This window comes from Pteronotus mesoamericanus, unplaced genomic scaffold, assembly GCF_021234165.1.
Source record: "Pteronotus mesoamericanus isolate MK-2021 breed Mesoamerican mustached bat unplaced genomic scaffold, CSHL_Meso_final contig_25, whole genome shotgun sequence".
In the NCBI taxonomy this organism is placed as follows: domain Eukaryota; kingdom Metazoa; phylum Chordata; class Mammalia; order Chiroptera; family Mormoopidae; genus Pteronotus; species Pteronotus mesoamericanus.
Window position 1 is genome coordinate 5,806,297 of NW_026555105.1, and position 27,718 is coordinate 5,834,014.

At 47.0% G+C, this 27,718-nt stretch overlaps 1 protein-coding gene across 3 annotated transcripts in view; it reads left to right on the forward strand.

The window, feature by feature from the left end:
• Positions 1-366: 366 nt before the first annotated feature.
• The window catches only part of ZFP64 (ZFP64 zinc finger protein), a 61,795-nt gene continuing 34,443 nt past the window's right edge, over positions 367-27,718 (forward strand). Inside the window, exons 1-6 of one of the 3 annotated variants that reach the window (XM_054573363.1) lie at positions 367-568; positions 3,440-3,679; positions 11,513-11,674; positions 12,577-12,639; positions 15,577-15,828; positions 21,400-22,679. In XM_054573363.1, coding sequence (XP_054429338.1) covers positions 523-568; positions 3,440-3,679; positions 11,513-11,674; positions 12,577-12,639; positions 15,577-15,828; positions 21,400-22,679 — 2,043 coding nt within the window. In that variant the 5' untranslated portion in view covers positions 367-522. Of the gene's footprint in view, positions 569-3,439; positions 3,680-11,512; positions 11,675-12,576; positions 12,640-15,576; positions 15,829-21,399; positions 22,680-27,718 lie in introns of those variants that run through there. The other 2 variants (XM_054573364.1, XM_054573365.1) reach the window with 2 other exon arrangements.

A 27,718-nucleotide genomic window follows, 5' to 3' on the forward strand; every position in this document is an offset into this window, starting at 1 on the left:
ACCCACCCACCAACTGCAGCCTTACGGGGTCCTCTCTGCAACCCCAACTGCTCCATCTCGGCCACGCGGCTGCCTGGCCACCTCAGGGACCAGGCGTCCAGGGTGGCAGGTGCAAAGTCGCCAGAGCTGGGGAAGCCAAAAGCGAGGGCCATCACAGCAGGGGTGCGGGCGTGGGGCGCATCCCTCACCACTAGCACTCGCTCTACTCTCCAGGGCGCTGGGGCGCCTTCTAGATCCCGAAGGACTCCGCGAGTCTGGGGCGGGCGGCCCGGGTATCGGGATTGGCCCGCAGCTTCCCCCGGGAGCCGCTGTTGCAAAGCCGGGTTGGGGCGGCTGAGTCCGGCCAGCGCCCTCTAGGCAGCGGAAGTGGAGCTTGCTTTACATCCGTCCTCCCGCCTCGCAGAGTTAGGAGAAGGAAGGCTGGGGGGTTGTGGAAAAATAAAAGGAAAACCCCTTATACCATGTAGACCATTGCCCCCCGCCCTGCCATCCCGGCCGGCCGGGGACCCCCAGTCTTTGGCCATGAACGCGAACAGCGAGGGTGAGAGCTTCCCGGGCTCCGTGCAAAGTAAGTGCTTTTCCGGCCACAGTGCGCGCTCCGGGGCCCGGGCCCAAGCACGTCTGCGACGCAGTGAGCAGGCCCGGGGCCCCGAAATCGGGGTGACGGCCCTGTGCCTGCATCTCGGAGACCGCGGCGGGCGCGCCGTGCAGAAGGCGCGGGAGTGGGTTTGGGGTGAGGGTACCCCACCTGGCGCAAGGCTGGGGACGCTCACCAGTTTCGCAAGACCCCTTTGGGAAGGAAATGTGGGGGAGGGCATTCCGTTCAGACATTCCTACCACCGTGGGACATTTCCCGGGCCCCGTGGCGGAGTTTCGTGCGGTTGGGGGTAACCGCTGCAACACTGGTGGGAAAACTTCTGCCTCGGTGGCCCCAAACCCCTGAAGTCTGGGGATCGGAGGGTTTCACGAGGTCTGGACGGCTGGGCTTGCCGCCTTCTGCGAAGCCTTATCCATATTAAAGGTATAGATTTGAATGGGGAATGGAGCCGTTGTCCTTTTCTTTGAGTTTGGGGTGCATTTTTATTTTCCCGATGAGGACAAGCAGTCCCTGATTTCGCCTGTGCATTGTTTCCCGAGGTATGGTCCAGGGAGTGAGAGCAAACCAGCCTCCTGGAGGGCGAGCGCTTAGTAAAAAATAAAATAAAATAAAGCTCTCCGGGCCCCACCCATCAGGTCGGCGTCGGGCTGGGAGGATGGAGGGGAAGGGAGAGCCGCCAGCCTTCCCTGGGAGGTTCGAGTGCACAGAAAGTTTGAGAACCCCCGGCCCAGGGGTTTGCAGGCAGCTAGCACCGAGGAAGCGCTTAGCCTGTTAGCTGTTGCTGTTCACAGTATGGGAGACTTTGGCTCCCAAACTTGGCTGGGTACACTCGCATAATTTGTGAAAAGCGCAGATTTCCCTGAACCCCAGCCTCCCTTCACCCCGCCTCCTTCTGAGTCCTCTCAGAAGTCGGACTCGGGGGCTCCCTGTGGGACTCCTAGCCCACCTCCCCCAGGTTATTCTGATGCTGGAACAGGTTTGGAGAACTTTGCAAAGAGAGATCCTTTTTGATGGTGGTGAGCACAAACTGTGCTTAGTGTTTTTCACTTGGTCTCAGTCCGTTCTCCCAACAAGCAGGAGAAGTAGGTATGTTTTGTCATTCCAGATGTTCAGAGGGGGATCCTTCAAATTCAGATGAGATAGGGTACCTCAGTAATGCCCCAACCAAGAGACGTGCTGGGGGATGGGGACCCCTCTGCTGGCCTGCTACAAGCACCATGTCATTTAACCCTTAAACTATTCTTCCCATTTCAGTCTGGGAATCAGTCCCATTCAATCATTAAGGAACCCTCCATGATGCAGGTCACTTTGTCTCCTGGTTCCTTATTTTCTGGTTAGTCCAATGAGCACCTCGGCAGCGACAGGCAGGGTGTGTTCCAGAGATGAAGAAAAGGCGTTGTGCCTTCTGTCTGGTGACTTCTCAGGACTTACGTGCACAGGGCGCTCTGCGAGATGGCAGCATCTCTCCTTAGCAAGTCACCCAAACTGCGATTCCACACACAGACCCCGCCTTAGTTAGTCCCAGGGGAAAGTGAACGCGATGTAATGGTTTTACAAAACTTTAGAAAATTATCATACATGGATGCCAACTATATATGCACAAAGTACTTCTAGTATTTAGGCATGGGGAAAATTGGAAATAATATAGAGGCCTTATAGTTAGTTACCGAAGATTATGAATCATGGGTAACATGGGCTAATGTGAACATATTATTACATGGCTATATTTATAAATATATTTTAGAGATGTAGCACAGTGCTCATGCGAGATTATGTGCAGAAAAGATTGACTTTACAATGCATTATGAGCTGAAACAAATTTCAATGAAAAACAATTTTTAATTGAAGATGAATAGAAGAACATATTTTGTAATGTTCATGGTACGTGTGAAAGATTGTGCTTTCCCCTGAGGCTTCTCTTCCAAATATTCTGTTATAAACATGAGTTTCTTGATGATAAGGAAAAGAAAATTAAAATTAAAATTAAGGTTCTCATATGAGAGACTTACTAATTAGTGGTGTTTCTTTATTCCATAAACGTTTACATAGCACTTTCCGATAGAGTGCCAGGTACTGCGATGGGTACTTTGCAAATGTTAACACAGTATTAACTCTTGATATCATTGCTATCAAGAAATAATGTCCCTAACATTCAGGAATTAATTTTGGCTACAAATAACAAAACTGAACTGTGTTAGCCTAATGAGGAGTCTGGAATTGGTTGATTCAGAAGATCAGTGAAGTAAGGACCAGTATCTGTAGAGATCTTAGCATTTCCTCATAGTTTCAATATGGCTGCGCAAGCCCCTTTCATCACATCTGCATTCAAGGCAAAATGCCTGTTCCCTTTTTATCATGAAAGCCAAACTTTCCCCGGAAGCTCATTTAGCAGCGTGCTGGAGGGGTTCCCAAGTATGTAAGGGACCAAGATTATTTAGACTAGTGGTTCTTTCAGTGTGGGGGGCGTGGAGGTTGGAAATGTGGAGGGATTGGTTTTCATAATGACAGGGAAGGGCAACTGCTGTTTCATTGAGGGAGGAGATGGCTGCTGGTCCCTCGACGTGCAGGGCAGGTGTGCCCATCAAAGAACTTTCTTGTGTAAAATGTCCCTAGTGCCCCTATGGACAAAAAGGTGTTACGAGTTCATTATTTGGGTCCCTGTATGTTGCTGCTAGGAGAGACTTAGGACTCTGTGTCCAACAAAGAAGGACGCAGAACATACATTGAGCTGGCGCCCAGCCCTGTCTGATACCAGGTGCTTTTTCCTCCCGCAGACCTGGTTTGTGTTGTAATTTCACGCTGTTTGGAATTAATCGGTGACTTTCCCCTTGTCCCATGGAGTTCCAGGTGGCACGACGGTGCTGGTCGAGCTGACCCCCGACATCCATATCTGCGGCATTTGCAAGCAGCAGTTTAACAACCTGGACACCTTTGTGGCTCACAAGCAAAGCGGCTGCCAGCTGACCAGCACGCCTGGGGCGGCCCCCAGCACGGTCCAGTTTGTGTCGGAGGAGACGGTGCCTGCCACCCAGACTCAGACCACCGCCAGGACCATCACCTCGGAGACGCAGACGATCACAGGTAGGACTGGGGGGCGGGGAGTCGGCAACGCTGGCCATGAACCAGACGCCCCCAAGGAGCTTGTGAAAAATGTCGTTTCCCGGGGCCTACCCCCCAGGGTGGCGGGTTCATTATTTTTAACAAGCTCCACTGGAAAACCAGCTGCCCAGCCAGGTTTGGGAACTGCTGGGTTAAAACATTAAGTGTTAGCAGTTTTAAATGTTGTCACATGTAAAACAATATAAACAAACAGACCAAAAAAAAGTTTCAAAAACAAAAACCTATCTACTAAGAAAAAATACTTGCAGGAAATATATTGCAGTTAAAAAAAAAAAAAGAAAAGATGTGTTATTTTGGGTAATGGGAATATGTGTGTGATCCTTGAATTTGCGTTATTTGTATGAAGGGACCAAAAATAGAGAGTTTTTGTTTGTTTTTAAACCTACAAGCAGGTGTTGATGCCCACCCCCTCCCCTGGACTGCAACCAGGAAAAGAAAAGCTCATCCCAGTTCTGGGTCCACTTACTCCGTCAAAAATAAATTACAAATGGATCCAAAATGTAAACGTGTATAATGAAACCATGAAAGTCCTAGAGTAAATAATATACACACTCATGTACACATGTGTACAAATACACTGCGACACAAAAACACGCACGCATTCACCTACACTTACACCTGTATAATCTGTCTTCAGGGATCAGACAGATACCTTTAAAAATATGAAGTAACCCACTTATGAGACAGTACAGACATTGCGGGGTCCTGTGGGGAACTGAAGAATGTATTCCTTAGCTAAAGGAATTCTAATTTTAAATTAAAAATACACACACACACACACACACACACTCTGGCTGGTGTGGCTCAGTTGGTTGGAGCATCATCTCATAGCCCGAAAGTTCACAGGTTCGATTCCCGATCAAGGCACATACCCAGGTTGTAGGTTCAATTCCTGATCAGAGCACATATGAGAAGGCAACCAATTGATGTTTCTCCCTCTCTCACTCCCTCTCTCCCTTCCTTTCTCTATAAAAAGCAATGGAAAAAAATGCCCTCAGATGAGGATATATACACACATATATATGTGTTACTACTGTACCTTCCGAAAAAGACACTCCCTCAAAAAAAGAAAAAGAATCATATATATGGTTGCAAATAAAGTTGCAAGTTTTCCAAAGTAAAAACAATGTATTAAAAAGTCTAAATAAAACTGGAGAAAAAAAATTGCAGCATCTGTGACTATGGCCTGATGTCCCTCATATGTGAAGAACTCCTAAAATTGATAAAGCAGAGAAAAAGAACCAAGTGGAAAAGTCAACAAAGGGCCGTAGGTGGTATACAGGAGGCGCTAAACATAAAAGTGGGCTCTGTTGCCTTAGTAGTTAAAGAAATGCATGTCAACAGGAGGCTTAGGGCGAGGATCTGCTTTTTTCCCTAGAGATGTTCATTCATATAACATGGGCAATTTTGTGATACCTTTTAAATTTTAAATATTTACAATCTTTCACATTTCAAAATGTACGTAAAACACATTTACCCAGTAAGTCCACTTCCAGGTATTTATCCTATAAAACTGGACGATATATACTGTGAAGAAAGTGGACCTCTTATATGTATATGTCAAGAAGAAATTAGATAAATCGCTATCAAAAATTCAGATAGTGGGATATGACATAGCCTTGAAAAGGGGAGCTAGATCTGTGTGCAGACAGAGGGAAATTCTCCAGGTAAGTGTAAAAAACAGACATATGCATACATATGTAGCATTATATTAACGGTAAGCTTCTAGAACAGGAAATGAGGCAGGTAATGCTGGCAAGAGAAATATAAGCTGTGCATAGGTATTAGGGAATGGCGGAGCCTGCGGAAAAGCGGAGGAAGCTGGGCACAAGGCCTCTCGTTCTCAGCTGAGTAAGTGAACAGCTGACTGCCCAGACATCCGGCAGGGGGGCTGACCCGACACCCTGCCATTGCTCCTCCTTCTATCCTCCTAGTTCTTTGCTTGAAGATGTTCACCTTCCTCTCAGCATTTCCACTGCCCCATAACCATTCGCTCTTGCCGGGCCCCATTTTTGCTGGCTGCTCTGTACGCTCAGGGCGGATCCGGAGTCCTTTGTGCCCAGCTCACAGTGCCACCCACTGCACCGTGTCGAAGGGAGCCCCCAGCTCCGGAGACAGACTGCGGGCTCCGCATCCCCGTTTAACATCCCCCGGCCCTAGACCGGGAAGGTCACTTACTCACTCTGATTAATATTCCTCATCTGTACAAACGGGTTATAATGGTACTTAGCACTATTAGGTAATAGGATTAGGTGTCTAATACCTAATATCACTGGGTTATTGCAAGGACTCTGCAAGAATCCACATAAAGGGCCAGGGGCAGAGTGATTGAACTCAGTAAACGACCACTTCTGTGAATGTGGAGATGGATGAACAGGCGAGGAACAGTTGGTGAGATCGCTGCTTTTCTGCCTGACTCAGCTGCTTTTTCTGACGGTTCCTGCTTTGGGGCCACAAAACAAGCAGAATCTTGCTTTTTTGTTCCCCCTCTTCTATACTACTTGGTTTGGTTTCCTGGGCCCACCTCCGCCCGAGCCTGGGCTTCAAGGTTCCATGAGTGACAGCTCCCAGACCTGCCTGTGGACCAGAGTCCCCAGGGAGCTTGTTAAGGATATTGGTTCCTGGGCTGCACCTCCTGACTCTGGACCTCAGGGGCGAGGCTCGGGCGTCTGGTTTTTTTAACAAGCTCCCCGGGGCCATTCCAGGTCTCCGCCAGGTTGGACAGTCACTCACTGCCGCAGGCCGCCGCCCGGACCCGGACACTGGCAGAGCTCTCCAGATACCCTCCCCCGGACATTGTCCAGACTTAATTGTCCCTCTTTGGACCTTGATTAAGTGGAACCCTTCCCCACGCAGCTCATAGGTCTCCTCTCTGCCCCGTAATAGTTGGATATAAAGGAAAATGTTTTCTCTGCTGGCTAGCTTCAAAAGCCTCCTGCCGTTTCACATTTCATTTAAGAACTTCCCTGTGGGAGCAGTAAAATCAGATGTTGATGCCGGTGAGAAGGGAAAAAAAAAAAGCATCCCATATGCGTTTTCTAAGTTCATGGGTTCAAACCATGGGGCTCTGGCATCAGGACCCTGGGTTTGAGTCTTGGCCATCGAGGGCCTGAGGAGCCAGCCGTGTGATCCTGGCACATTACAAGGACTCTTGGCGTCTCGTTTTTAAAGTGGGGATAGGACTAGAGAGAAAGTTTGGGGCCCTGAGCCAGACTGGGTTGAACTCCTGCAGTCACTGCTTGCTAACTGGGTGACTTTGGGCAGATCACTGAGCGTCTCAGTGTCTCCATTTCCCCAACTATAAGATGGAAGTAATGATAGTTGCAGTCACTTTGGAGGGTTGTAACCAGGCATTAGTGGACCCTGCATGTTAGCTCTTGTTTGCTGACTCGGGCTGTAAAAAGTAAATGGAACAGCACACAGAAAATGTCGGCACAGGGTCTGCTCCCCACCACTATTAGTTGGATTGACCTCGCATAATCTTTTCACCTCTTTTGGTTAATTTTTACCCTTCAGGTGCCAGCTTAAAAGTCACCTCCACCTAGAAGCTTGCCATGATTTCCCCTTCTCCTCCTACCCCTGAGGTTAGGTTCCTCACTGCCTCCCCACCTCACACTTACCACAGTGTTGATTAATCGGTTATTTGGTGACCAGCAATCTTTACGTAGCCAGAGAAGTGAATTCAGATGCTGCTTGGGTCCGACAACGTAGTGGATGCAGCGGGAAGGCCCGTGGCGACCAGCTGAGGAGGATGGCAGCCCAGACAGCCGGCAGCTCTCGTCCGCAAGGCCCCGGTGTCGCACGGAGCTGGGCAGCTCTCACAGGCCCCGCTGCTCTCCTGTTGAGCTGGGCAGTTTCACAGAACGTCACCGTGATGCAGGGCCCCTCTGTGACTGTGGGGGAACAGGACAAAAGGCCTCCATCATCATGTTTGAGCCACAAAACACCAAACACCCCTTCCCCCACTATTCTGAGAGAGACACCTGCTTCTCTACCTGTTACAGCGTGAGCTTCCTCTGCTCCTTGGTAATATTTGTTAAGATGTCAAATCATAGCCTTCCCCCTACTTCCTGACAGCTCGTGATGCGGGCTCCGTTGAACCCTGCCCCAAAGTCATCTAGCATGAGCCCCAAACCAGAGTCCTTCCTAACACCCTGTTACTGAGACACCACAGTTCCATGGTCTGTGGGTGCCGTCAACGCAACGAGTCAGAAACCTGGTGTGGCCGTGGTGGTCTGTGGCCAGAGGATGTGGACATACGGGAGACTCAACTCACCTAACTGATTTTGAAAACCTTCAAAAAGAACCTGAAGGCTGAGTTTGGCATCTGAGCCATAAACCAGAGATGCAGTTTCTGGTCCGCCAGACAGTCAGTCTCCCAGCAGACAGGCCCGCACCACACAGGTGCTCAGTGAAACAGCCCCCGGAGGAGCACGGGACAGGGCGGCTGTAAGGATCCAATTCGTTAATGTGCGTGAGGCCTGAGGCACGGCGCCTGCCCCGTGGTGTGAGCCCGGTGAGAGCAGCTTCGGGGCTGGTGTGCACCCGGTCCGGGAGCCAGGATCACGGGACGCTTGCCCTTGGAGAACACCAAGCCCAAGAGCAGGGAGGATGATTTGGTTGTGAGACACACTAGCCCAGCCATCTGTGAGGAGCACAGCCTTGTCCAAGAGTTAATGGAGTAGACTGGTCCCAGGAGGAAGGCCACAATTGTGAGAGCAAAGGCATAATAGGTCCTAAAAGACTCACCTGCGTGTGGGAGAAAGATGGTGGGAAGGGCACCTTTCTGTACGGTGGCCTGGGGGTGGGGCCGCTCACAGCAAGAGCTGATAACAGTGCACGGAGATAACACAGCAAGTGTGTGAGAGGAGCCACGCCTCACCTCTGACATTTATTTGGAAGGAGCTCGGAAGCCACTGAAGGTTATTGAGCACACGAATGATATGGAAGTCAAACTATGTAGTGATTTGCCATAGGGTGTGACAATAACACTCGCCAAATCTTAGGTAGTGCTTACTAGGTGCCAATCACTTTTCCAAGTCCTCTGTAGGAAGTCCTTTCCACAACCATAAATTAAATACTGAGAAATACCATCCCCATTTGACCCATAATGAACTAAGAAACAAAGAGGCTAAGCAATTGGTCTGAGATGATGGGGCGGCAGAACTGGGTCTCCGCTCCAGGCTCTGGCTGCAGAAGCGGGGTGCTCAAGTGCTCCACACTGCCCCTTAGTAGACTCATTGCAGTGTTTCTCAAAAGAATGCCTGGAGCTCCAGTGAAAAATGCAGTCACCCAGACCCCTCCCCTGGGGATAACATCGTGATGGATCTGAGCAGCGCCCTGGGAATCTGTACCAGCCACTGCTTTCCGTTGTTAACACCCAACTTCAAATGGGCCAGACAATAAGACACTGGCTATCTCTTCAGAGAAGAACGAGCAGGGCATACCCAGGGTCGGTTCTATCGTTTAAAGATGGGCTTTGCATCTTCTTGGTGTCCTGGTTTGGGCTTTGTCCTTTGGCCTCACTCTTTGTGTACCTCATGGTGGTAAGAAGGCTGCCACTGCTTTATGCATCAAGTCTTCACTCAGCCCTGTCTACAGATTGGGAAAGAGATAGCTTCTCTCTTATCAGAAAGGAGGTGCTTCCCAGAAACTCCAGATCCCATTGGCTAACATGGGACACATGCCCAGTTCTATTGTCACAGAGGTAGCTGGGCCATCAAGGGAGAGGGAGGACAGCTTAGCAGTGGAAGCCAATCCCAAGGACCCCCTCTGCAGAGCCACACAACTGCCAGAAGGCTCCAAGAAGACTGGGTCGCTAGCTGCCCCGGTGCCTCTTTGTTGGCTCATGAATTCCAGGCACCTGCAGCAGAATACTATTCATAATTATGTGCTTCCATGTTCCATATTGAAACGTCGCCTTCTCACTGGGCCTTCCAGGATTACCTTACTTAGAATCACATGCCCTTGGCACCTCCTGTACCATTTCCCTGCTTTATTTTTCTCCATAGCATTTATTGAAAGTATTTGTTGCATGCACACTCCCAAATGGAGGGCCAGCTCTGTGCAGTCAGGGATCGTTGCCTCTTTGGCTCACTAGTGTGTTTCTAGTGCCTAAAAGAGTTACTGGCACACAGTAGGTGCTTAATAAGTGATTGCCGAATAAATCAATGAGTCATGACAATAGCATTTGACAGTCGGTAGCATTGACAGTTTTACATGCCTGATCTCTAATCCTCACGACAGCCCAAGGAGACAGGAATGGGAATTGCCCCTGTTTTTCAGGTGAGGGAACTGAGGCCCAAGGGAGATAAGACTTAAGAGCCCAAGCTCTCGAGCAAAGCTTTTCCAGTCTAGGAGCCATCTATTTTGCGGGGACTCAGTGTCATGTGTGATTGACCTTACCTCCAAAATGATCCGTGCAGTCAGGTGCCTGGCCCTTTGCTTCCTGCGCTGCCCCCCGCCCCCTCCCTCTCCCCTGCAAGACAACAAAGGCGAGAATGGACCGATGGGACTGCATCAAACTCCTGGGCATCAATGGAAACAACAGACATGAAGACGGCCTGCGAAGGGACAGTATTTGCGAACCACTCCGGGGAGCGGGTAATACCAGCATGGCCCCATGGCCTGCCGCGAAGCGGGTACCGAGGCCCCTGGTACAGGGGCAGGCGGGCAGCCGGGAGTCACAGCGCAGCCAGGGCCCCGGGAGGGTACGGGCCTGCCGAAGTCCATGGGGAAGGGTCCTCGGCGTCCGCCCATCTCAAACGTAGAATCACCTGGGCAGGTCGCTGGAGCGGAGCGCGGGGTCCACTCCAGAGTTCCTGACTGAACTCTGGGAAACAGGACAGTGGCTTTTATAATCATGTTAAGACTTCTAGGTGACAAGTTCACCCAATGAACGAGCCCCATTCGTCATATTTACTCCTTATTTGAAGCCAAATCTCCATGGGACAAATTACATACAATAAAGGAAAGAGGAAAACATTTCCAAACCCCAAACCGTAAACTTAGTTAACAAAGTTGTCACAAAATTTTTTATAGCAAAGAAAAAAAGGAATTTGAGACTACCTGTTTTATCTCCTACAACAATAAAGATGTTTGGTCTCTTTTTTTTATTTTTTCCTCAAAACTTCAGGGAGAGTACAAAGATTTTATTTATTTATTTTTTAGGAATATTGTGTTAAAGAGTGTTTTTGAGTGAATGTGTAGTTTTGCCCAGAATTTCTCCGACCATTTCCTTTCGTTTGTTAGGGTTTTGTGGTAAATCTTGTGGAAGTACCTAATGCCTTTGGCTAAATGAACAGAAAACCTACCTGGTGTAAATGGTAGGGACATTTCTTGTTTATTTAATAAGTCTAGATTTGGGTGGTTTCAGAGCCCTGGCTCAACATCTGATTTTTCTCAATGTTCCTTAGATGTTTCCTTATGTTTACAGAATGGCCGCCATAGATCCGGGCATCACACCTTCACTCTAGTGCGTCCAAAGACAGAAGTGGTGCAACCAGGGCAGCAAGGATGAGCTTTCTTCAACTGTCTCTCTTTCTGTCCCCTCACTTGTTCTTTGGTTTTTTGGTTGGTTGGTTGTTTTTTAATCAGTGAAAAAATCTTTTACAGAAGCCCCCCCAGCAGGTGTTCTTAAGTGTCTCACTGGCTAGAACGGGGTCACGTGAACATTCCTAAACAGCTGGGGAGGCTGGGAAAGCAATTCAATCTGTTCGTTCTCTTGAAGGTAGGCAAAAGGAATAGCTGTTGGGTATTCATATTATGAAAATTAATAAGCACCGTGCCTTTTAGTTTCAGCTCCAGAGTTTGTTTTCGAGCATGGCTATCAAACCTACCTGCCCACGGAAAGCAACGAAAACCAGACAGGCACTGTCATCTCTCTGCCTGCCAAGTCACGTGCCAAAAAGCCCACAGCCCCGCCAGCTCAGAAAAGGCTTAACTGCTGCTATCCAGGTAAAGGCACCACTGTGTCCTACATGGGGACATCAAACAGGTTCCAGGGTCCCGACTCGTGAACGCTTGACCACCCGACACAGACGTGCTCCAAGCTGCCGGGCTGAAAAATCGAGCCCACAGCATTTGCGTCGTCACATACGGCCTCCTCTCGCTGTCCCTAGTCACCGTGTGCATAGACTCTTACGGCTCTTATAGCCATGGGACTTTGAAACGGGACTGGTGACAATTGAAGGTTACTGTGAACTTTTTATGTTGTGCTGTTGCTTAGGAAGACATCCAGAGAGATGTTTTTCTTCTTACTTTTTTGGGGGGTGGAGGGGAAGAACACTTTTTTATTTGGAAATAATTCCACAGAAGTTATAAAAATTGTTCAAAAAATTTCTATATTCCCTACATCTGGATTTCCCAAATGTTAACATACTACATGTGCTTTGTCATTCTTTCCATATATACATAATTTTTTCCCTCAAACCGTTGTAGAGTAAGCTGCAGACATGCTGTCCCTGTACCCCTCAGCGCCTCAATGTGTACTTCCTAGAGACATGGACATTGTTTTTCATAACCACAGTACAATCGTCAAAATCAGGAAATTCACATTCATACACACTATTGTCAAATTACTGACCTTATTAAGGTTTTACCAATTGTCTCTCTATCAAAAGAAAAACATTTTTCCCCTGGCCCAGGATCCAGTTCACAATCACACGTTGCATTTAGTTTTCATGTGTCATTTCCTTTCATCCTAAACTCTCCTTTCACGACCTTGACATTTTTTACAAAGTACCGTCTGGTTAGTGTGTAAAATGTTCCTCAGTTGTGGTTTGTCTGATGTCTCCTCGTGACTAGACTTCAGCCGCTATGTTCTCCTTTGTCATTAACCTCCCCTTGCCTTTTTTAAGGTTGCCAATTCAAGACTGCTTATGGCATGAAGGACATGGAGCGTCATTTAAAAATTCACACAGGTAAGAAACATTTCTTCAGCACACACGTACGCCCTGAATGCGTGCTCTGCGCTCGGGGCTCGGGGTCCCGACGAGTCAGGCACGTGATGGGACGTGGAATCTCACTGGAAAGCAAATACCAATTAAATAAAAATAAGATGCTGTTTCTATGCATACTTTGGCAGAAAATGTTGAAAGCAATGAAGTCCAGGGCTGAAACAGATGTGAGCAAACTTAACTAGGGGAAATGTGAACAGCTACAGCCATTTTGAAAACTAATCTGCCAGAATTTAGGAAATTTAAATGCACCTATTTTTCTCATTTTGAGGAGATGATCCTATGTGTGGGGTGTGTGTGTGTGTGAGGTGATTGGTAAAGAGGATTAAAGGGGGGAAGAATAGTAACGTTTATGCATCTTTACATCATATCATTGTATATAGTGAGTGTGTTATTTTTGCAATTTTGAAGGGGAATTTAATAAATATTTTTTTTTAAAGGAGAAAGACTGATGCATGGAAAAAGAAAAATGTGATTTTTTTTTTCCTAATGATTTCAATTTTCTTTAATGCATTATTTTTATGTCTCCCAAGCTTTCTCCATGGAGAAGAAATTGGCTTTTTACACTGTTTTAAACAAAGTGTGAGATGCCCGTAGCTCAGTGGCATGGACGTGTGCAATGTAGGGACACAGTGAAATTTGGCTTGGGTGTCACTAACTGCCCATAGCTGACCTTTTCGCCTCAGCCTTCGGAAGATCAGTTATTTCTGATACTCCTTGGCCATGGCCAATGATTGCCTTACTGCACTGGGGGTCACCATCACATCTAGTCCACCTCACAGTGACATGTCACCTGAATTTATTCTAATGATCAGAATGTTAAGCTATTACGGTTCCAGTATTGTTCAGCATTCTCAGTGTGACAGGCAGCGAACCTCTCCACGTGGCTTTCGTGCGTGGCCATTCCATCCGTCAAGCATCACGTATTCATCACGGCACGAGCGCAGCGCTGTAGTTACTCGTGAGGACTGGGGAGGCGCTGTGAAACTCTTAAGTCGGGGCAACAACCTCCGCGCCATTCTGCACATCTTCAGAAAGCGTCTTTTACATGCAGTTAGTTAGCCAAGCTTGGGTTGGTAGGATAGTTTCTACAAAGCTGCAGGATCTCCATCAGCACCTTTAAGGTGGGGTGTTGACAAGAAGGCGCCCTCAGCCTGGTTACGCTCAGAGAAGAGGGCGTGGCCGGGCGGGAAGGGCGGGGCTCCGTACCAGCAGGCCCGCTGCGTCCCCCATCCCCCCGCTCCCATCTGCCCACCCGCTTTTGCAAGCCCACGGGCCAGGGGCCCACCCGCTCACTGGCAGCTGGCAGGGATGAGAAGGTGTTGTTCCTGGATTAGCCAATTTGACTATTACCATTTTTAATAAAAAAAAATGATATATTTTAGGTGTGTTCTCAAGGCCCAGGTGTTTTTCTCTATGATGGTAATGATTAGTCTCGGCTGACAATTGACATGAGCACTTGGCTATGCAAGATATGTCCAAAATACCTATTCCATGTATCGTATGAAAGAAACGGTAAAAGTCCTCACTCACATCCCTCCGTTTTTTAATGCAGTGCCAGTCACCAGTATTAATCACCTTGTCTGTCTCAGTCTTGGATTTTGGCATGCCGATACTGGGCCTAAGAAACACACACAATTTACTTTCTCCATCTCTTACTAAGTTAATATTGTATATTATTATATACTGTATAATGTCTATAACTGGCTGTTTTTCACTGTTGGACATATTTCTTCGTCAGTGGGTACATATCTATTTTATTCTTTTCAGCGGTCAAGTAAGAAATTGGATCAGTAATTCGTGGTAACATCTCTATGTGAAGTGCTTCAGCCTTAAAAATCGTGTTGTGGATATTAATGATGTGAAAAGATGTCGTCAAAGGAGAGGCAGTGTTGCATTTGGCTAAGAAAGCAAGACAGTCACGGATTCTAATTTCAGTTGTTGAGAGAATTAAATAAAACCACTCAGAGGCACAGTGCCTTTCAGAAAGGAAATGTTTACGTCACCCAAGAGTTCTTTTTGTACCAAAGGAAAAGTGCAGGTCCACGCAGACACAAAAGAGTTTGGAAAAATATGTCAAAAACTGTATCAGCTGACATGTGACTAGTGAGTGAGATTAAGCTGCTACTGCAGAGAAATCCAAGCACCAGCTCAGACAAGACGGGGCTTTGTGCCCCCCTCGCGGAACTGACCAGTGGTGAGCGGGTGGCCCTGGGCGGGCAGGCAGCTCTGTCCTGTGAGGTGGTGCGGGGCGGTGAGACCCCTCCGTGCCCTGACAGCCCCCTGCGTTCCATCATCCGCCCCCTGCAGGTGTGCTGTGCGCGCCTGCCGTTCCCCCACCCCCTGGTCACGGCTGGCAGGACGGAGGGGGAAGAGAAAAAGTGCAAAGCGCACAATTGCTCTTTGCGGAAAGGACACATTGGCCGTCTCTGTCGTTTCCCTGACGAGGGCTCTGTCGCAGAAGCACACCTTGCTGTGCGTGAGGCTGAGAAACATCACGTTTAGCTGGTCAGCCATGAGCTCCCAACATGTAAGGGTTCTGGGTTTGAGGGCATGCCTCGTGCGAACAGGAAAAAAGAGAGAATGGATACAAGGGACAGCGAACACTTTATTTCACTTAGCTGCACTTCAGAAGTTTGAGGTGCGTTCTGTTTTTAATAAATAGGAAACTCATATTCAGTGTAGGAAAAATTAGAAAAATACCAATAAGAGCATATTCATCTTCAAAACAGAGCAAGCCTGCCGCAGGGTGTCAGCTCTCTGGCATCGCACGTCCAGCTCGTGCATTCTCTAAATCGCCTTTGGTGACCGTGTGTCACTCTTTTCATGAGGCAGGGGCAGGTAACCCTTTTCCTCTTTTGCATGATCGTTTCCTGATACCCTCTGGTTGTGTGTCTGAAGGCGACAAACCCCACAAGTGTGAAGTCTGCGGCAAGTGCTTCAGTCGGAAGGACAAGCTGAAGACCCACATGCGGTGCCACACAGGCGTTAAGCCCTACAAGTGCAAGACGTGCGACTATGCCGCTGCCGACAGCAGCAGCCTGAACAAGCACCTGCGGATCCACTCCGACGAGCGGCCCTTCAAGTGCCAGATCTGCCCCTACGCGAGCCGCAACTCCAGCCAGCTCACCGTGCACCTGCGGTCCCACACAGGTAAGGCCCTCGTGCTGTTCCCGCCCTGTGCTCCCGGCCTCCCGTTGCCGCGGGCGTAGATACCTTAAAGTGTTTAGTCACAACGTAAGTAAATGAGCTGGGGGCGTTTGGCACCCCACTGAATGCAGTTTTTGCTGTTTCCACCTCCCCAGAAATGATACTCTCCAGTAAAATAGTGGAAAACATCAATTTATAAATATACAGGGTCTGGCACAAATAGCGCCCTTTTTTTATTACAAAATCATAAGCGTGTAATTCTGTAACATAACAATGTCACACTCAAGCACACCATAGGACATTTTAGATGAAATGTGCAGATTAAAAGTATAAATTATTATACCCATATTATTACTCTAGCAACCACACTCCAGCGGCATTACTTCTGCCAGACCCTGTATGTATATGTGTATGTAACTTTATGACTTATTCACTAGTAAAGTATTTAATTGAGGAGATGTGCTAAATGAAATAGAGATATAAGTGATGCATTTTAAATAAACTCCTGCATAATCGTTTGTTAGTCACTTTACTCCTTTTTAAAGTATACTCTGATCAGCCCAGTGTGAGACAGCGTGATGGAAAAACTCAGCAGAGTAGGTAACGTAACAGATTGTGTATGTTTTCCTTTTGGCAAACATGTCCATTACCTATTAATAGAGTGATGCTGTTTAACAACTGCCACAAAACCTCAGTGGCCTATCACACTAAGTAGTTAATGCTCACACACTTCAGGCCAGGAGTGAGTTGGCCAGGCAACTCTGTCGATCTTGGCTGGGCTCCGTCACATGCGTGGGGAAGGCTGGGTGTCCACGGGCCTTGGCTGGGGGTCTGCTGGCCGTGAGCTCCCTAGCTGTCCACTTGCCTTGGCTGGGGCAGTCTGGCTCTGCTCCTCATATTTCTCAGCCACCTTGTGGGACCAGCGGGCTCCCCCAGGCTCGTCCTTGTTGAGCCAGCGGCAGTAATACAAGGAAGTACAGCCTAGTACGTGACCCCATTTCCAACCTCTACTTGAATCCCATTGGCTAAAGCCGGTTATCCTGGTGTTAGGAGGTGGGGCTGAGCTCCCCCGCAGAGGGTCACCACAAGGTTATGTGTCAAAGGCCAGAGAGACGAGGAGGGATAAAGAATTGGGGCCATTTTTGCAAACGACAGTCCACCCCGCCGTCATTCACATCTTCCCGGCGTGCAAATGTATTCACACCCTCCCGAGCCCTGACAGACGGCACAGCCAGTCACAGAATCAGACCTGAAGGCCAGGACCTCGCGGTGTCCATCGCGTCCGGTGGGGGGCCCCTCCGCCCGGACGCCTGTCCCCACTCCCAGTGGACAGAGCCAGGGCAACCACAATAAGCTCGCAATCTGAAAGGGTGAGAAAGGAGGCCCACCCATTACTGAAGTGGCTCTGACAATGTCCCAGGCCACCCCCCACCCTGTGGACAGGGAATTGTTCTCGATTAGGCTTTGTCTCCTCTCCCTGGTCCCTCACCCTGACCCCTGGAGCATCTTTCCAGCACCTTCCTTAGCTTCCTTCTGAAAAGGAGTACAAAACCTGCCTTTGAGAACTCTCTCACGCTACGTCTTGCCAACTGAGAATTGGGGGCCGTTTTCGAGTCCAGGTTGGAGACGGCTTTGCTGGTGGAGCTGTCAAAAACGGGGTGAGTCTCCTCTGTCTGTGTGTCACCAGCCACACCCACAGTTTTTCGGAGACACGCCTTTCACCTAAAGCCAGCAGTCCGCACTTTGGCACATAAGCTCCTGGGGGTTGAATCCCTTGAGAATTGTAGGAATTCTTGTACAGCCAAGAGAATCCGCTTGGCACCAACTTCATTCTTTTGGCGACTGCAACAGAGCCTTACGCGCACGTCCTTCGTTTCTCATTCGGTCTCCCCCTCCCCCGCCCCCTGAGATCAGTTCCCTGGGTAAGATCTTGGGCCACCGGCTTTGTTCTTTCTTTTTACTGGCTAGAGATGAGAATCTTCATCCAACCCAGCACATCTTTGGTTTTCTATATTCTCTCTAAGTTCCACTTAGAAAATGGCCAGTTCTTTTTCGTTTGTCTCTTTCCTGGAGTAGCTTGTCACATGCAGCTTGTGAGACACATCCAGCATTTTTGCCCAGAATTAACCTCTCCGATCAAGTCCAAACTTCAGTAGGTGTATCTTCTATCTTCTGAGTTACCGCAGGTGACAGTTTTACCAGATGTTTGCCACTACATGGTGTATAGTCAGCCTCTGCCTGCCAACCAGCCAACCCGAAAGCCAGGGCTACGTAGTTCAGTTTTCTGTACGGCCACATTCCACTTCTCGGGGCTTATAGCTGGGTCACTTATCGAGTGTCATACAAATGCAGTGTAACAACCCTCTCCCCCCCCCACGCCACCTCAGTGGATACAACGTGCCTTTTCTGCTCACACATGGGCATCAGCTGGGTGTCGGCGGGCAGCTCTGCTGGTCTTGGCAGGGCTCCGTTACAAGTCGGAGGCGCTGCTGGCCGAGGCCTGGCCGCCCACGGGGCTCTGCGCAGCCCGCAAGCTCTGCGCCACGCGCCTGTCGTCCTCCTCCTGGGACCAGCGGGCTGGGCCGGGCCCGACCTCCTCATGGCTCAGGACGGCAGGCGTGCGAGCGAGCAAACCCCAGTGCGCGAGCCCATTTCACGTCATTACTTGTGTCACGTCTGCGCAGCTACATAGAACAGCGTGATCGGTCCTGTCATCTGAGGTCACGGCAGGTCGTGCCCTAGTCGGAGGTCATGGCTACAGGGGAGGGATGGGAGATGGGGGGCTTTGGGCGACACCTTTGCGATCTGCTGTAGCACCTGAAGACATGGACATAGCTGATGGCCAACTGATTTTCTTCAGAAATCTCCACACCCTAAGTGAGAGGAGCAAAAGGATTCATTTCTGGAAATGGTTCAGAATCATTTTGTCTTACAAGGAGAAACTTACCGTTTACAGCAGCGTCTTTGCATTGGTCCAGAAACGGCGTATTTCCTAAAACTGCAAACGGGCGCTGCGTATGCGGCTGTCTCCGTGGAGTGTTCCGTTCCCCCTTTTAAGTCTGTGGCGCTTCTCAAATTTTACAAATTGTGAAATTAATAGGGTTTTGTTTCTACCCTTCCTTCGCTTCGATCGACCACACTGTCAGACTCCGGATACCCAGGACCGGGTAGCCGGCAGGAGCGAACATGGTCGTTAGCCTTGGAGAGCACATGGCCCAGGGGGACCCTCACTGACTAGGATGCCTCGTTTAAGAAATCTGTGGTTAAAGGGGAAGAAAGAGGACATGACAAAGGGATTTAAACCTTTGGCTTTCATGTCAAAAATGTTAAGCTCTGTGAGATTTGGTTATCTGCTTTTTCTGGGTTCCACATCCGCTAATTGCTTTTAAAAAAAAACAGAAACAAAAAGATTGTCACTCATTTGCGCAGGACTGTGACAGGAAAACCTAGTAAAACGTTCTGGAGCAAGAGATCCTTACTCTGAGTCTGCAGACAGCTCCGCCCAGGGGTCCAGGAATGGAATTTGGGAGGTCCGTGAGGTTGGACGGGCAATCATTTTACAGCTTCATTTTCACTAACTTGTACTGAAGTTTGATGTGTCCTTCATTTATGAAATTATGTATCCTTTAATTAATCTTTCGGCAAATATGAATTTAAAATTAAAAACAAAGTCAAGCAGCTGGAATTGGCAACCAATCCAATAACAGTGTGTGTGACCTTGTTGCTAGTAGAAATCACAGATCTTTTCACCACAGTAGCAAGCAGATCAGAATTTCTTGTATTCTCTTCTCTATTTAGAAATGATTGTAGTTACTGGACACGCCATTAGATCTTATTATTTGATACATTGATAAAGCACATACATAGCTCTATCACAAATTTTTTCTTTTAATTTTTTTAAATGACTATTTCTATATAATCGGTTCCTTTTGCATTCCTGTTCATTTTTAGTTTACATATGCAAGCGTTATTCTGAGAGCGGGTCGGTGGGTTTCACTGAACTGGGAAGGGGGTCAGTGGTATGAAAAGGGGTAGGAATAGCATTGTAAGGCAGGGCTCAGCAGACTTTTTCTACCAAGGGTCAGATAGTGCATATTTTAGGCTTTGTGAGCCATATGGCTGGTCACAATTGCTCACCTCTGCCTTGAAGACGACCATAAACAACACATAAACAGATGGGTGTGGCTGTATACCAATAAAACTTTATTTACAAAACAGACTGTGGGCCAGATTTGGCTATAGCTTACCACTCCTTGTCCTAGAATTTAGGGTGCATGATCTTGGTGGTACTTAGTCATACATAAAACGTTGTTAAGGCTTCCCCATTTTCTCGAAGCTTGCTGTATTTGCTCCCTGTCATCTCTAATTGCCTGTATTAAGCAGCTCATGGTGATGCGTTAGGCCTTATCCCCAAAAAACGGAACATAATCGTACTCTTTTGAGCTTATGGCCTAAGAAAGGGTGCATCGGCCATAGGTCCTGATAATTACCTGGCATCTGAGAACGCCAGCTTTGGAGTCAGCCTGGGGTGGGATCCCAGCCTTGCCATGTACTCTTGGGTGACCGTGAAGGAGTTCTATAGCCTCACGAGGCCTCGGTTTCCTCGTGTGTGCAATAATAGCGTTAATGATAATAATATTGCTAATAGTGCCTACCGCATGGGACTGTGGGGAGCATCCGAGACCGTTCTGGTGGAGTGCCCAGCCGAGTGCCTGCCGTCCCGGAAGCGACCGTGAAGAATGGTGGCTGCTGTTGTTTTGCGTATTGACCCAGTATTGCAATGGGCAGGGTCGCCAAGGTGCCTTAGATGCTTTGGACTTGGCGCTCATTGACAAAATCAATTTGGAATATCACGGCCATTCCGATGTTTGCAATTTCACTTTCAATTTCACCTTCCCTGTTCATCTTTCAGCGAATATGAATTTAAAATTAAAAAAAAAAAAACAGTCAAGCAGCTGGATTTTGTAACTTCACAAATAAAGAATGCAGCTGGCAATGTGGGATAAATAAAGTTTGCTCAATAAACGCATCTTTGTTAATAAAAAAATCTGCCTGAAGGATAAGCGGGGCGTTTCAATCATTGTAAAACGAATATTCTGATGAGTGAGCGCGGAGATGACCGATTTGAAAATATGTCCTTCAATCTGTTGCAAGATGTAACTCCATCAAAATCAACGGATTATGCAGAATGGTACAACTGTGAACCATTAAGAGGCAGAGTGGTCACATTAACTCTAGGAACGATAGCTTGATTGTGTTAACGACTATGCTAAGGATATTCACACATCTTATTTTATCTGGGACGATTAAAAAGACCTCTTTCCAATCTCCATTTTTCTCCTGGGTTTTGTAACTGGTGGTGCACCAAGCATGTGGCGATGGCTCAGGTTTGGGGAAAGAAGAGAAGCCCCCCACCCCCGCCCCCTTTTTTTCTCCCAGGGGCTCCTAGGAGCTGCAGTTAGAAGGTCTCCGCCCGCCCACCTTGGTGTAAGCGATTTTCTGGTGTGTGCTTCGGGGGGATCCGCTGTGGTTGTTGCCTGCCTGTTCTCATCGAAACTCACCTTGTGTTGACAGGGGACGCCCCCTTCCAGTGCTGGCTCTGTAGCGCCAAGTTCAAAATCAGCTCGGACTTGAAAAGGCACATGCGCGTGCACTCGGGGGAGAAGCCTTTCAAGTGCGAGTTCTGCAATGTCCGCTGCACCATGAAGGGAAACCTCAAGTCCCACATCCGCATCAAGCACAGCGGGAATAACTTCAAGTGTCCGCACTGCGACTTCCTGGGTGACAGCAAAGCCACCCTCCGGAAGCACAGCCGGGTGCACCAGTCCGAGCACCCGGAGAAGTGCGCCGAGTGCAGCTACTCCTGCTCCAGCAAGGCGGCGCTGCGCATCCACGAGCGCATCCACTGCACCGAGCGCCCCTTCAAGTGCAATTACTGCAGCTTCGACACCAAGCAGCCCAGCAACCTGAGCAAACACATGAAGAAGTTCCATGGGGATATGGTCAAGACTGAGGCCACGGAGAGGAAAGACGCAGGCCGCCAGAGCAGCCGGCAGGTGGCCAAGCTGGACGCCAAGAAGAGTTTCCACTGTGACATATGCGATGCCTCCTTCATGCGGGAGGACTCGCTCCGGAGCCACAAGAGGCAACACAGTGAGTACAATGAGAATAAGAACTCGGACGTGACCGTGCTGCAGTTTCAGATCGACCCCAGCAGGCAGCCGGCCGCACCCCTCACGGTGGGCCACCTCCAGGTGCCGCTCCAGCCCAGCCAAGTGCCCCAGTTCAGCGAGGGCAGAGTCAAAATCATCGTGGGCCATCAGGTGCCCCAGGCAAACACCATCGTCCAGGCCGCCGCCGCCGCCGTGAACATTGTGCCCTCCACCTTGGTGGCCCAGAACCCCGAGGAACTCCCGGGGAACAGCCGGCTGCAGATCTTGCGCCAGGTCAACCTGATCGCCCCTCCCCAGTCCTCAGGGTGTCCAAGCGAGGCAGGCGCCATGCCCCAGCCCGCCGTCCTGCTGACCACGCACGACCAGGCAGACGGAGCCACGCTGCACCAGACCCTCATCCCCGCCGCCCCAGGCGGCGCCCAGGAAGGCTCTGGCGACCAGACTTTTATCACCAGCTCCGGCATTACCTGCACTGACTTTGAAGGCCTTAATGCTCTGATTCAGGAGGGGACAGCGGAAGTGACTGTGGTGAGCGACGGGGGCCAGAACATCGCGGTGGCCACTACGGCCCCCCCCATCTTCTCCTCTTCCCAGCAAGAATTACCCAAGCAGACTTACTCTATCATTCAAGGAGGGACCCACCCCGCTTTGCTCTGTCCGGCGGATTCCATACCAGATTAGTGCTTAAAAAACAAAAGAGAGGGGTGGGGGTGGGGGGGGAATGCGACCAAAAAAAATGTCCTACAGAGAGTTCTGTAAGAGGCATGCCCTTCATGTTTTTAAAGAATATTGTGAAAACACACCCACCCGTAATAAATGGTAATTTTATACTGCTCACTATGATTTTTTAATGCTGTAATAACTCTGAGACCCCCCTCTGAATCACAGTGTTGTGACTGTTGTAGAATCTTAAACGGTACCAGGATAATTCCGAGTAGGGGTTGGAATTAAATGCATTGAGTAGTCAGCACATTTGTTTCCATCTTGATCTCCGAACTCTAAAAAGGTTTTTTTCCATCTCATTAAACTTGTGTAGTAGATGGTACTTCCCAGGCCTTCTTATGTGCCCCTCTGGAACGTCCCCTGGTGTTTGGGGTACTAGTGTTTTAGCATATGGATAGGAATCTCTGATATGGACCCTTTTCTACATAATGTTACATGGGTGTTTGACCAAGGGAAAAAAGAAAAAAGTTTAGTGCTAATGAGATAAAAAGGAATGGTTTTCTAATAAATTGCTACATGAGCAAAATATACTGAATGTTAATGATTCTGTAGTCACAGTGTGATTTGGAGTGGAGGGGATGTGAATTATATTAAAGAGAACTTGAAGAAGCAAAGGTTCGTAGTCCTCTTTCAAAAATCGTTTTTCAGAGAAAACATCCTACTTCCTTACCTGTCAAATTAAATGTGTGGGATCTAAAGTGGCGTCACGGTCATTTTCATTTTGAAACTTCAGAGGGACGAACCTGAAGTTTCTGTTTAGAGGCAAATATGATGCCAGTGTCTACTAGCCTTTAGGACGGGGTTTCCTAGGATGCCATTGTTTTAGATACCAATGTTTGTGCAATCCCAGAGACAGATGAGAAGCCCCTTGGTTTTTCCAAAACAGAGTCTGTGCTGAGAAGAGGGAAATGCAAATGTTATTGTTTTGAATGGAAGGGCTGTTTGACCAGTAGGTAGCGCCAGAGAGCAAGCCAGGATGACCCGTGCTTATACCCAAAGGCAGGAACTCAGGCATAGTATCTATCTCCAGCCTCTGGCATGATCGTCAATTCATGGTAGGCTCTTAAAAAGTATTGAATGAATGAAGCATGCTCTCACAGAGTGTCAGCCAGGATTGTGAGTTGGAGAGGTTACTCGTGAGCGGAGTATATTAAACATGTTGTAAGAGCACTTTGATACTTCATCAGTGTTCACACACTTTAACTTCCCTAACACACAAACTTATTAAAGTTCTCATGCACATCAGCTCACTTTTACATAAAAGATAGTAACAAACTAAGAAAAATGGAGTCAGCTGCTCTTGGGAGATAGATACAGTTTCAGCTGGGTTTGTCTGTCTTTCTTTGCCCCTTAATATTTGAACACAATTCTGATAACTCGCTGTGTTTGCTTTGCCAAAATTTATTTATTTTCATCTCAGCAATGGTAATAATGATTCATTAACTGCGGGTTGATAAGAAATCAAGAAAGCTTACATCATCCCATGTTAGTGTTTTAGTAATGTTGTTGTTTTAGGATACTGCATCCGTCTCTTTAGGAAGCTCAGCTACGGAATTTTAGCTGGGAAGCTTCCATGGTCAAGAACTTGTTTTCTACCTCTTCCTTTTTTTTGCAGAGTGCCCCCTTTTTACCAGCTTTTAAGGAATTTTTTTCCTGATTCTTAATGGAATGTGTATTCAAGATAGAAAGTATGGGAAACATATTATTTAGAAAAATCAGTCACTGAATAATCCTACTGTCCAGACGTAAAAATCAGGACTGCTTTGATGGACTATCTCCTAATCTTTTCTCCATGCTTATGTCGGTATGTTTTCTACTCTGGTCAGAGAGCTGAGGTTGAATCGAGCGCACTATTGCCTTTTCAGGTACTATATTTCTTTTTCTATCTTTGTAACTCTACCTAACTGCTGCCCTCCATATAAACATATACAAATATACACATATATTTAGATTTTCATGAAACACTCTACAACAGAAAAAACTTGTTCTTTGCAATAAACTCTGCAGAATTATACCAGAACCAAAGCAATAATCTCCAGCTCCAGCCCTTATCACCCCACTCAAGGTAAGTAAAGTTTTCTCTGTGTTCATGCCAACATACATAACTCAAAAGATAACCTAGAAAACGTTTTTTCCTATTTTTGTAGTAATCGTATCACACTATGTATGTTTCTCTCCCCCCTGTTCTTGTTCCATTACTAACACTATTGAGGGTCCATACCACTACCCCAGCATCATTTTTTTAAGCAAAAGTTAGAAAGTGACTGAACCATGCTTTATTCGACAGTCTTTCTAATTTGTGGATATTTAGGTTGTTTTCGTTTTTGGTTTGCCATTACAAACTGCCCCAGTGAGCATCCTACATAATTCCTCATGTTCAGGTGGACTTTTGGGGATCCAGTGCGTTTCCGTAGTTTGTACCTGCATAGATTTCAAAGTCTCATCCAGCGCGGGCTTAGCTATCAGCAGTCCTGGGTGTTCTCCATCTCGAAGTCTTGTTAGCCCAATGAGTGGAGTGAGTTACCTAGTCCTTGTGAGTTTCCCCTGCTGGTGTTTCCATCTGCATTTCTGTGACATTTCTGCATAGACTAGTTAATCACTTGCATTTTTCTTTCCTATGAACTTTAAACTCATACATGCTCATTTTTCTCCTCTGGATTGTTGGGAACTCAGTGATGTGAACCTGAATGTCTGTCACATATTGCTGAGTTTCCTCCCCTCCTGTCCTTTGCCTTTTGACTTTCCTTATGATGTTTCCATATAAAAATACCCATCTTTTGCCCTGGCTGATGTGGCTCAGTGGATTGAGCGCTGGCCTGCCAAGCAAAGGGTGGCCAGTTCGACGTGCAGTCAGGGCGCAGGCCTGGGTTGCAGGCTGGGTCCCCAGTAGGGGGCGCACAAGAGGCAGCCACACATTGATGTTTCTCTCCCTCTTCCTCCCTCCCCCTCGCCAAAAAATACATAAATGAATAAAATCTTTTTTTTTTAAATGCCCATCTTTTTATGCAGTTAGATTCTTCTATTACTTAATTTATGGCTACTGCCTTTTCTATGAAATCCCTCCCTTCTGAGGTTTTCCTTTAATGTTTTTATTGTTTGTTTTTAGTCAGCACCTCAGTGCTGCCAGAATGCATATTTGTAGATTTGTGATAGAGGAGTTTGGTGGCCCGTGTATACCAGGGCCATTTGTTAGACAAAGTAGTATTTTCCTTGGAATTGAAATCTTAATTTCACCTTTAGATGAAGTGCCCAAGCATATTTGGGTCTATTTCTGGACTCTCTGTTTTGGCTCGCTGATCTCTGTGTCTTCTCTGGTTTGCCAGCATCAGATATTTGGTTATATTGGCATTAATGTGAACTTTAATATCTTTCAGACTTATTGTACAAAGCCTCTCTGCAGATATTTTTTTCCAGAATTTTCTCAGCAATTCTTAGCTATCCATATTTCTAAATTAACTCATTTGTCCGGTACCCCCCCCCCGCCCCAGAAAAAAGAAAATCTTTTGAGGATTTTGATTAGAATTACATCAGTATGATATATGAGCTTATGAAAAGAATGGCTTTTTAAAAAATGTTAAATATTCCACCCAAAAACTTTCATTTAAATGTTGTAAACATTATTCAGTGAAATTACAATACATAGTTTTCTTCATATACAATCTGGTTTTATTATATAGGTCTGTATTTTCATGTTCTAAATTTTACTATAATTATAAATACAATCTTTTTCCATTTTAAAATAATTATTTGTTGCAAACATAAAGAATAGCCGTTTTGGGTATAATTGTCCATATTGAGCTGAGCTATCTTAGCAAAAATTCTTATTAACAGCACTTATGAGAAACTTTTGGTCTACGATAAATATGATTTATGATGGTTATGATATAATTATCCTATTTCCAGGTTGTTTTAGCTCTTCCTTACAATATTTATACTAATTTTGTTTTCTTATCCTATTGCATTAGCCCAAACCTCCAAACAGTGTTGCCACAGCTGGCATCTTTATTGCATCTCTAACTTTTACTTGAATGGCTTTAGAATTTCCCAATTTAATATAAAATATGTGGTTCTTTTGGGTGTTGGTTTTTATGTACTTAGGTCATTTTTTTCTACACTAATTTTTACTTAGAGTTTTTATTAGGGAAGGAGAGAGAGAGAGAGAAACCAATTTGTTGTTCCACTTACTTATTCATTCCTTGGTTGCTTCTTGGATGCACCCTGACCAGAGAGCGAACCTGCAACCTTGGCATATCAGGATGACACTCCAACCAACTGGGCTACCCAGCCAGGGCTTGATTTGTATTTTTAAAACATGGTTTCTTAGGCTAGTCAAGATTTTTTGCAAACTCTAAGTTTAAAATAGTATTTTTGAATATTCTTCCTTAAACCAGTCTCTTAATTTTTTCCAAAATGTTAACTATAAAATTTTAAAAGCATTACTTTAGGAAGTAAAGTTTGTAATGCTAATTTTATGGTTGTTTAACAATGATGATAGTCAGTTACCTAGTATTATCATTTTTATTTTTTATACGTTTTTTATTTTTTAATTTTTATGAATTTATTAGGGTGGCATTGGTTAATAAAATTGTATAGGTTTCGGGTGTACAATCCTATAATACTATATTTCTCTGGTATTATCTTTTCCTGAGCATTACTTCACTGAATTTGGAAGGTGAAATTGGGTGATATTTGATTATTAGGAAAAGGGAGATGATAGGGCAAATGTTCTGGACACCATCTGCTGTTACAGTATCGGTTTATTGGTAGGTTCCTTCAAATACATGTATGAAACTTGTCAAAGGGCCCAGAGAGCGAGGAAGACACTAGATTGTACAACTGAGAGTGCCATAGTTTCCTGTCTTGTTGTTTTCCCTACCGGAACTGTGGATCCTGAGGGCTGAGACTGATTCTGACCACTCTAATCCCCAGACAGACATGCTCATTGATTTCATTCATTCAGTCATTTAGTCAGTCAGTGTTTCTTGAGCACCTACTAT